This window comes from Labrus bergylta, chromosome 8 (genome assembly GCF_963930695.1).
Source record: "Labrus bergylta chromosome 8, fLabBer1.1, whole genome shotgun sequence".
NCBI classification, from domain to species: domain Eukaryota; kingdom Metazoa; phylum Chordata; class Actinopteri; order Labriformes; family Labridae; genus Labrus; species Labrus bergylta.
In genome coordinates, this window is record NC_089202.1 from 14078373 (window position 1) to 14088469 (window position 10097).

Below are 10097 nucleotides of genomic sequence, written 5' to 3' on the forward strand. Positions count from 1 at the left end.
TTAAATGAACCATTTATCCAAGTCAAAATATTATTTTTCAGCTGCTGTAACTTTTCTACCTGAACAATCCAGTTTATGTTAAATTCACATTAATTTCTGCAGGATATGTTAAATATTTCTTGAAAACGTTCTCGTTTACAGAAATTATTAAAGGCTTTACCTGGAATTAATATAGGTCTCTCTGCAGGCAATATAATTGTGTTGTATTTCACATTTATAAGAATGCTTTGAGGGGAAATTAATAAAAGCTTATACAATAGGAGGATCAATAAATTATACTGCACTTGATACACTTTTACTTAACTTTACTTTAATCATATAATTTCATTTTAAGCTGTCTACGTTTTTTTTGTTAGCTATGATCATATGTGTTTTAATTATTTTTCCCCCATTACATTTCTTTTCATATCCATCTCAAACCAATAACAGTCCACCCTCTTCAAATGACATGTGTTTCAACAACATACAGTATCTCCCAAAGTCCTGCTTATCAATCGGCTACTTATTTACAGAAAACGGATTCAAATTCAAAACGCTATCTCCAGTTTCACGGTAGGCGGCACCAGTGTGAAGCAGAATCAATTTCATTGGAGACTCTTTACGCCACTCAAAATTTACTGTAATTTCATTGGTCAAAATCCAAAAACAGTGATGCGTGTAGGTCTGTCTTTTCTCAATGCAGCCGTACATGACCCGCGGAAGTTGGTTTGTAAAGTGAGAGATATGATGTTATTTAGCGTCAAAACAGTTTGAAAAGCGTCGATAGTTTTCCGTGGTGTTGCTGGACGTCTCGGTTACTCTTTTGCATAAGCAGACGGACTATAAAAAGTAGGTTTGGAAGGAATTACATTCCGCACATTAAATGCAAGTAGAAAAGAGGCAAGCCGAAGTTAGCTAGCTAGCACCTTAGCGTCGTCTGATATATCGGATAAAACATCGAACTATGAGTTGGAAAACAGTCTCTTGCATTGTAAGGTTGATATATGTGACTCCAGTCATTTTGTCTGGTTGTCCTATACACGCATTGGTTGGTTGTTTCTTTGTGTTCAGCGGCATTGTTCAACTAGCAGCCTTAGTAGTTGTGTTTGTGATAAATAACTTTACTGTTAATACGTTTTTATCAGGTGACACACTTACAGATGTTTTTTTTAATTTACTGTTTTGTTTAGCGACAGTGTTTCGTTGACACATAAAGCTAGTTAAAAAAAAAAAAAAAAGACCACTCTGTGTGTGTCTGGTAATATTACACTGGAGTTGATGACATTGTGTGACATGTTGTTGTGTCGTGTTTTTAACATCTGTTTTGTTTTTATTTAGCGTGTCTTTGTTGCCTTTCCTGTTGGGGTCAACATGTTGGAGTGCGGCATGCTGGAGCAGGACAGGCGGGCTCTGCGGAAACGCTCTGCTGTTCTGTGTAAGCAGCTGGTGGTGGACGAGCTGCTCATTCAGTCCTTACAGGCGGAAGAAATCCTGACAGAGAGCATGGCAGAGAGCATCATGGTATGTGAGCACTCAAGCAGAACTTCCTCTAAATAAACTTTATTTCACGATGTTATCAGCAGATGTGTCAGACTGTCCACAAAAAATGTATTGCATGTTATTGTTATTCGCTCACTAATGGCGGTTGCCTATGCTCTTGATGTACATAATGCATGTGGAGGAAATGTTTAACATTTTCACACTCAGGACTCATTCTTTGATGAGGGGAAACGGTGAGACGCATCGCTTCATTTGTTTGAGGTTCATAACCCGAACATGTATGGATCTACAGGGATATGCATTTCATAAAACTTGTAAGAGCTGAAATGGAGTGGCATTTGATTAAGTCTCACACGGCTAATAAAATAGCAGACAGTAAATGAAATGCTTACGGTTGAGAGAAAACAACTAAATCCGTTGTATTGTTACAATGCATTTTTGTCGGTGATCTTGAGTTTTCTGACCTGACCACCTCTCCTCTAGGCCGAGCAAACATCTCACAAACGAAGCTGGCGTTTACTTCTAATTTTACCAAAGCGAGGACCAAGAGCATTCAGCAGCTTCTGCTCGGCCTTGCAAGAAACTGAGCAGCATCACCTGTATGACCTGCTCACACGATCACCAGAAAAAGATGGAAAAGAGACACGTGAAGAGGTGAGTTTGTAACTACATTGAGAATCACTGCAAAACACCAAACGACTGATATGCAGCAAATTCTTTTACCAGAGGTAGATCAGTTCTTAGACTTTTTTTTTCTGCTAACAGAGAATTCAGCCTGAGGAAAAGCCAGAGAGAGAGGCAGGTCAACTGGTAAAGCAGACAACAGAGAAGAAGAGAGAGGTGAGCACTCTGCTCAGAGTCCCTCACCCAGAAATACTGCAATCAATTGACATTTTCACAAAACAGTACTAAAGCTAATATCCACAAAACTTTGTATAACTCGGTATGTAATTCAGCTTTCATAACTGTCAGCTAAATAATTATTGTTCATAATTCGACTCGAATAACAGTAAGTTCAGTTACATGGTCTTCCACAGACATCGTCAGTAGACGGTGAGGAAAGCAGTGACGTTAGCAGCACGTCCTCATGCCTGCCATCAGACTCAACATTCAGAAGGTTGATAGTCCAAGTCAGGGATGAAGACAGGGAAAGAGAAGGACAGAAGACAAAGAAAAGAGGAAGATGCATGAAGACAGATGTGAGCATTACAAACCACATCCTAATCATTTTAGATAACCAGGTGGCTTACTGAGGTAGGCAGGATGATGGAAGGTTTCATAATAGTTAAGTCATGATTTAGGTATTTGTAGAGCAGTAAACAGCTGCTTCTGCTTCTATAGTAAATATAAAGTACCTTAGAAAAAGGAGGTAGTTATACGTAGGTGCAGTGCAAAACCAGCAAAACTGAGGAAGAAGATAGGTCCGCATACTTGCTCAAATGCCACAAAGCCTGTCCTCTTCCTCATGTATAAAGTTCCTCTCACTTTGTGTTAAGCAGTTGATTTATTGTCTTTCATAAGTAATTTGCTCATGATTTTGAATTTCAGAGGTTATGGGACTCTCCGCTTCCCCTTTCCACCCAAGAGGGAATTGCTGCCAAGAGAGCAAGGACACAGGGTGAGTTCAGGTTTAAAAAGGTCTATGTGTACAATGTTGTTGTCAATATTGTTCTGTTTCTGTGGAGATAAGGGGTGGTGCTTGTTGTTCAGTTTAAACAGACACGTAATTGAATATACTTCAATGCTAAAACGTCATGTAGATATCAGCCGCTTTTGTTAGTTGTTTATTTTGTATTCATATCATTAAGAGAAGTGCAGGAGTGCAGCTTCTTTAACCTTCAGCTGTTGTCTGTCTTAGTCTACCTACAAGCACAACGCCCAAAGAGTGACTCATCCACAGCATTGTTTTACAAAGTTTGCTATCGCAGCTGCTGGCGGGAACACACAATGATTTGAAATCGTGTGTTTATGTGTGTGTTGCAGAGTCCATGGAGTTTAGTCTGGATGCAGATAGTCCCATAAACACTCCTGTGCTCCCGTGCACGTCTGACTTTTACCTCTCACACTGCCAGCAGGTAAAATACATCTCCTCACCAGGTCAGCTCAACAGGTTTACAGGAACTTACTGAGTTGTGTTTTACCTTTGGCCTCATTTTGGTAATACTTATTGCCAGTGTCAAACTACTTATCCCTGGATATGGGCAATTTTAGGGTTTCAAAAAGTAGATATGTACATAGTTGTATTAACTGTGTGCGTATTAGTAATAATAGACTTTTATGGGACTAATGTATATTAAAAAAATCAGCCGTATTCATAAAGCTTCCCAGTACGAAGATTGTTCCTAGTGACACATTTATAAATGTCTAAAGATTCTCTAAATACATTCTCAAACATTTTTAGGCTATATACTTTTGTATATATAAACAAATATGTTCATTACATAAAAATAGTGTTCTAAATGACACAATGACTGGATTCTATGATTACTATGATTGATTTCAGTCTCCTTTAAGAGCATACCTTTTAACAAGGTCAATCATGCCTCTCACTGAGATAAACATTTCTGTCTGTCCCTTCCTTGCTCAAAGTTTCACTGAGAGTGTTCCTCAATCACTCCTAAGCTAGGTCTCCTTGCTGGAATATTTTTTAAGATAATTAAGGAGCTCCCTGAGAGTATTCCCAGATTGTTTGTGAATATGGGCAAAGGTGTTGATGAGGTGAGGTGTCATGAGGTTATTTTGGACTCATTCATCCTTTCTTTTAACCTAAATATTGCACTCTCCAGTCCTACAGAATGAATTCATCCCCTCGGGGTTTGGCCTTGGTGATCAGTAATGTGACCTTTGATCCTCGCGCTGCACCTGACCTTGACCCGAGGAAGGGAGGTGAGGTGGATGATGAGGTTCTCAGGAAGGTCTTCACAGAGCTGGACTACCTGGTTACAGTCCACAGAGACCTCACTGCTCAGGTAACACACACACACACACACACAAAATGCATTTTTAGGATGTTATTTGAAACACAAACCATCCATCTCATACAGCTGCCAAGACTAGGAAAAGGAAGTTGTGTTTGCTTGTTTGTGTGTGCTTGCGCGTGCGTGTGTTTGTGTGACCTTGAATCCTCTGAGAAAGTCACCCAGCCCATGCTTGTTGAAACGGTGCTCTCATTTAAGATCTGTTTGATAGATTTGTTCCAGTCTTGTGTGTTTTGTGCCATTCAGAATGAACATTCAATCACAAAGCAAACACATTTTACATTTGAGTCTTAGAAGCTTATTCTGAGAAACTTGGCTTTGTAAGCATCTGGGCTGCCAGATTCATATTTAAAGACACACTGCAAAGTGTTGGTACTAGCTATAACCACAGTATTGCATTACAAATCTGTTCAGTATTTAAAAAAGCAAAAAAATCTTTAACTACAGTTTCTATTTTCATTGTTCTTTCTGCAGGGTATGAGGACGTGCATTGAGAACTTTAGTCGACGGCAGGAGCACCGAACAGTTGACAGCTGTGTGGTGTGTCTGCTATCCCACGGAGTGGAAGGAGCTATATATGGCACAGACGGAGAGCTCATGCAGGTGTGTTAGTTTGATCATTTACTTTAATGATTTATGCAATGCTATCAAGGGTAAATACATTTAACATGTAACATGTGTGTCTACTTTGTTATTTTCAGCTGGACTGGGTGTTTGAGGCCTTTGACAATGCGCACTGCCCCCTGCTACAGAATAAGCCAAAGATGTTTTTCTTTCAGGCCTGCAGAGGAGGTGAGGCTGCCTGTCATATACTGTACACTTCTTGATCATCATTAGTTTTACAATTAACCAAGTAATTAGGAAAATCAAATGAAGTTAAGTTTTAGGACCATATTTAAAAATACTTAGGTTATTATGATGAAGAACTATAGCTCCCAGAGCTCCCATTGTGTTCTGTTGTAATTTGTGTCATGCTGGATGTCACTATCTCACTAGCTGCAAAGTAGCCGACAAGTAACCTGAACCTGAACCTTGTTATAAGGTAGTGGAGGATTCTCTTCATATTGAGGAAAAATGTCAACATGTTGGGAGGCAATATTTCATATAAAAGTGAGATGTTCTTTCCGATCAAAAGGCGTCTAAGTTGTTTGGAAGTTGTTTGGTTTAAAGCCACTGTACGCTGTTGAATTAGTCTTAAGTCTGTTTCAACTGAAAGCAGCAGCACGACTCATTTATTTGAGCATGTCTGACAGAGGCGCACCGCCTAGTGGGAGACGTGGGTGGCACTGTCAATTCAACATGACAGCGACAGCCTGAAAACACCTGTCATAGATCAGATGGCACCAGCAGCATCAAAATGATTTAGCCCGTAAATCAGTTGTGATGAAGAAATAAATTAGATCAAAATTTCAGTCCATAATCCATATCACTTATCCCTAGTTTCAATTGGAACCTACAGAAATGTTAAATAGCAGCCATACCATAGAATGATAATACTGGAAATACAAGTAGCTAACATAGTTTTTCTTTATTGTGAGTTTGGACTTCAGTTGTTCAGGTGGATCTCAGAATACAGCCAGTCCTCCATCATGTGTAAAGAAGACAGGAGAGATACTACTGAGGTTGTGTCTTAGGCCCCTATCTGTGGAAATGGTCATGGCTTGTGCTTTTGTTGTGAGACATCAGTGCAGATAACAGCCTGTCCCTCCACATGTCCAGATGTTGTCTGCTGTCACCTTCCTGGCTGTAACCATGGTGACACTTTCACAGCTACCCATCAGCCAAAGATGACAGGTGTTGTGGATGGATTTACAATATGTCAAATCTCAATCTTATGTTGAAGAAGTTAATAACATAAAACAATAGTTGGGTAGATATAGGTTCCTAGCTAACGAGTCTATCTCTGTCGAGGTTACTACATGGCTGATGATGCCCTTGACAAACACTTTGATTTATCAAGATCAATTCGTATCATTCTCGCACACGCCCTCGCCTCACCACAGAGCCCACCACAGGTGACCTGCCAAAAGGCCATTAGATATCTGCCTCTACTAATAGATCCAGTAAACAACAATTACAGTTGTGTTCAAGTACTCAGGAATATGAAAATCATGTCAACGATTACATAATAATACCATGAAGAATTTTATGAAACTAAGTGAAACTAATTATTTGTCCTGCATATGGCTGCAAAACTCTCTTTGAATACTAGTCAAATGTTTTGGACCAGAATCCTGTTAGTAAAGGTCAGAATAAGAAGTTTGAGACAGTGTGCTCTCTGGAGCTTTACATCTGGGAGAGGAGTGGAATCAGTGCCACCTGTAATTATAGTACTGCACAAGGTGGATAACCTTAAACAGGAGCAGGAATGTATCATATATGAAGTCTCATCTCGCATGTCTTCAGAAAGTTGTACAGTTTATTTAAACTGAGGCTGAGGCAGTTTTCTTTTCAGAGATTTTTTCCAGCATCTGTTTAAATTCAGTCCCTGTTAAAAACTGAGGCAGAGGATGTTTGAGGTTAATGCGAAGCTGTCTTCTCTTCCAGAGGAAATGGACTGTGGGGTGGAGCAGATAGACGGGCCAGTGAGGACCTGCTCACCAAGCTGTGAACAGCGAGATGCTGGGAGGGAGGGACAAGGGGATGCAGACTCCAGGCAGAGAGGGGACATGGGTAGACCCAGAATTAAACTGCCCCAGCGTTCGGACATGGTCTGCGGATATGCATCCCTCAAAGGTCAGAGAATTTGTAAGTTTGTCACTTTTTTTGTTATGCTGGGTTGGACTCAGTAAAGAAATGTTTTATTTACCTGAAGTATGAAACATATTTAAAAAAACAAACAGCCATGTGTGAGAAAAACATGTAGCAGTATTTCATGCAATAACAAATGAGAGAATGTTGTAATTTTAAGCAGCAGAAACAAATGAACTGTCCTTTTCTTCTGATGGTTTGTCCTGCACCTTGGACCCAACTGTTGTTGATGTGACCTTGTTTTTAACTAGGGGTGCTTGCAGCCTGCACTAAAAAATAACTACAAAACCAACCTATCAAATGGAGCTGAATTCCAAAAGATTTCTAAACTCATCAGTCTTGACTCTTGAGCGCACACTCCTGTTGCCAGCATAAAACCCACTTTTCCAATTGAACTGTTTGAGTTGCATTGTGGGTAATGTAGGCTGTAGGTTCTCACAAGGAGGAAGAGTGTGTCCAATACAAAAGTCAGCATCTCTGGTTCTGTACCCAATAATTCTGACAGTGTTATGGAAGAGAAGTTATGAATTGTTGAAGTACAAAACAATAACAACACATGATATTACCATTACTTTAAATGTAGTGTTTATTTTATAAATACTTGATGGATCCTTAGTTTGTCTCAATGTATTCATCCTTTATTTTTTTTTTACTGTTGATCCTTAAGGCACAGCAGCCATGCGGAACACTAAGAGAGGATCCTGGTTCATTCAGGAAATTAACACGGCTCTCCGCCTACATGCCAGAGACACACACGTTGCAGACATCCTGGTGCAGGTGAACATAAGTGCACTATACTTCCAAATACTGAAGCTCCAGTGTAAATTATGCATTTTCATTCTGTAACTTTTTCCTTACTTTTTTTGGTCTGTGTCTCAAGGTCAACGGACGTATCAAAGAGCGGGAGGGTTTCGCTCCTGGCACCGCCCACCACCGCTGCAAGGAGATGTCCGAGTTCACCAGCTCATTGTGCAAAGACCTCTACCTTTTCCCCAAGTACCAGCCTCAGTATTGACATGCAAATATGCACATGTACAGACTAACACACAAAGAGCATTCCTTGTATTAAAGCCTCACCTTAATGGCAGGGAACAGTTTATCCCACGCTTTCACTGCCACGCACTCGCACATTCCTGTTACAACAGCACCTCCAGACTGAGGATTAATTCATTCATATTTTCTGTTTGAATAATGCCTCCTCAAACCACAGACATGCCCGCAAACTCACCTGAATATTGCAACAGAAAAAGCGGCATTCTTATGTTAATCTACATGGGAAATGGGCAGCGTATAAGCAACAACTTAATGTGTATCCGACTGTTTGTGTCTATTCCAGAGCGTCTATGTCAGGGTTTAAATGTTAATCCTTTTATATCAAACAGAATTGTATTTTTGTTCTCCTTCAGTACAGCTAATTGGAGGTTTTCAATCTCTTTTTAGAAATGTATTTTTTACACAGATCTATTTTTGTGGCTTTATTTTGTATGAATTGTTTTTATAAGCATTTTATTCCCATTCTCTTTATTGTATGTAATGCTTGATGTAAAATGTTGTTTTTTAACATGGTGACAGGCAGGGGGCAGCACAGCAGAGACAAATGCATTTTATCATCTCTCATCATGTAGTTAACTATGATATTTGCTCTCGTGATTGCAAGCATGTTTTATTTCAGCTGTAACCAGCTGGAGTTGTGGTTAAACTGTAAAGCCTGCAGCAGATTTTTATTTGTCCTCAGCTCATTTTCTTTCCTTAGTGAGAGGGGAAATGGCTACAAGGCAGCTTCAAAACAGGATCTTCAATTGTGTCTGCCATTTTTGTTTTTTCACTTTTCCTTGTGAATGTTCAGTCAGGACTGTTGATTCAGAACAACCTCTGAAAATGTCTCTTTTCATCTGTGTTACTGTAGATCTGTCCCTGTCAGGGTGGTGGGCTGCCTGGGGAATGTGGTGCTACTTGTGGGGTCATACAACTTAGGTATGAACTCCGACCTTTCCACAAACTCTTGACTGCTAATAGTCTCTTCCTACGTGGGAGGTGCATATTCTCGACAGTCTCTCTACATGGTTTTTGTGATATTCAACTGTATGTGTTACAGTAAGGACAACACATGTATTTAATATGTCTTCCATTAACAATATGCAGTTTTCTACAGCAGCTAGTGCCATGTGAGGATGATTAGATGCATTTATGACCATGGAGCTTTCACAGTATATTGTGTCACCCCCTTTCACTCCCGACCCCACACAAACTACAAAATCAATTTATCAAGGCTGTGTGAGTATTGATGTTTCCCAGAAAAGCCCTGAGCAGGCAAAGTGTGTTTAGTTACAACAGTGTTGTAGTGAGGAAAACAGAATACATGGTCGAAACAGTATCGATTTTAAACCATCCGTAAACAAAGACACTTTTAAGTAAGTGTGAGGAGCTTGTGGAAAAGGTAACCCTTATTTTGAAGGTGCTTACCCTTATCCTTGTGGTTTTTGTGATTGGGAAATGTAACTTGAAAAAGAAAACCATTGAAGTGGTATGAAAGGGTAACTCTCATGGGACTGAGAAGTTTTGAAGGTTGATATTTGTTGCCAAGCTCTGCTGAGGTGCAGTGTTGGGGGCCAGGAGAGATTTGATTTCTGTCAACTGAAATGACTGCCAAATGTTTTCTACAATAAACAGGCCTTGATTTTTTTTTAACAAACAGACTTTTGATGTATTTTTTTTCTCGTGTGTTCATTTGAGTGTGACTGCATTTTGCTTTGTTTGCATTTTTTTGTGCATTCTTGATGTTTGGTTCCAGCTGTATCCTGCACCGGGAGGCCTCTGCATGAACGGCAACTCAAATGCGTGCTCCACTTTATTTGATCCTCCTTGTTGCTGTGTTTGGCTGTGTTGTTT

The 10097-nt window shown here is 39.9% G+C and overlaps 1 protein-coding gene across 7 annotated transcripts; it reads left to right on the plus strand.

The window, feature by feature from the left end:
* The first annotated feature begins 636 nt into the window (after positions 1 to 636).
* casp2 (caspase 2, apoptosis-related cysteine peptidase) lies at positions 637 to 9900 on the plus strand. 7 transcript variants are annotated; one of them, XM_029279858.2, is made up of 13 exons: positions 637 to 714; positions 1318 to 1500; positions 1963 to 2133; positions 2245 to 2319; positions 2517 to 2678; positions 3028 to 3097; positions 3463 to 3554; positions 4266 to 4448; positions 4932 to 5060; positions 5159 to 5249; positions 7005 to 7205; positions 7876 to 7985; positions 8089 to 9900. In XM_029279858.2, exons 1-13 carry the CDS (start codon positions 652 to 654, stop codon positions 8221 to 8223), a joined length of 1665 nt encoding a protein of 554 aa, XP_029135691.2. In that variant the 5' UTR covers positions 637 to 651; the 3' UTR covers positions 8224 to 9900. The 7 variants fall into 7 exon arrangements, with proteins under 7 accessions (XP_029135691.2, XP_020502336.2, XP_020502338.2 ...); XM_020646680.3 differs by having other exon boundaries at positions 7005 to 7193; XM_020646681.3 differs by having other exon boundaries at positions 659 to 828.
* Positions 9901 to 10097: the final 197 nt, after the last annotated feature.

Bases quoted from the DNA above. Each gene is read 5' to 3' on its own strand.
- casp2 (XM_029279858.2), top strand. From the start codon at position 652: ATGCGTGTAGGTCTGTCTTTTCTCAATGCAGCCGTACATGACCCGCGG. The intron at 4,449-4,931 runs GTAACACACACA...TTCTTTCTGCAG, and splicing joins ACAGAGACCTCACTGCTCAG to GGTATGAGGACGTGCATTGA. The intron at 7,206-7,875 runs GTAAGTTTGTCA...TTGATCCTTAAG, and splicing joins CCTCAAAGGTCAGAGAATTT to GCACAGCAGCCATGCGGAAC.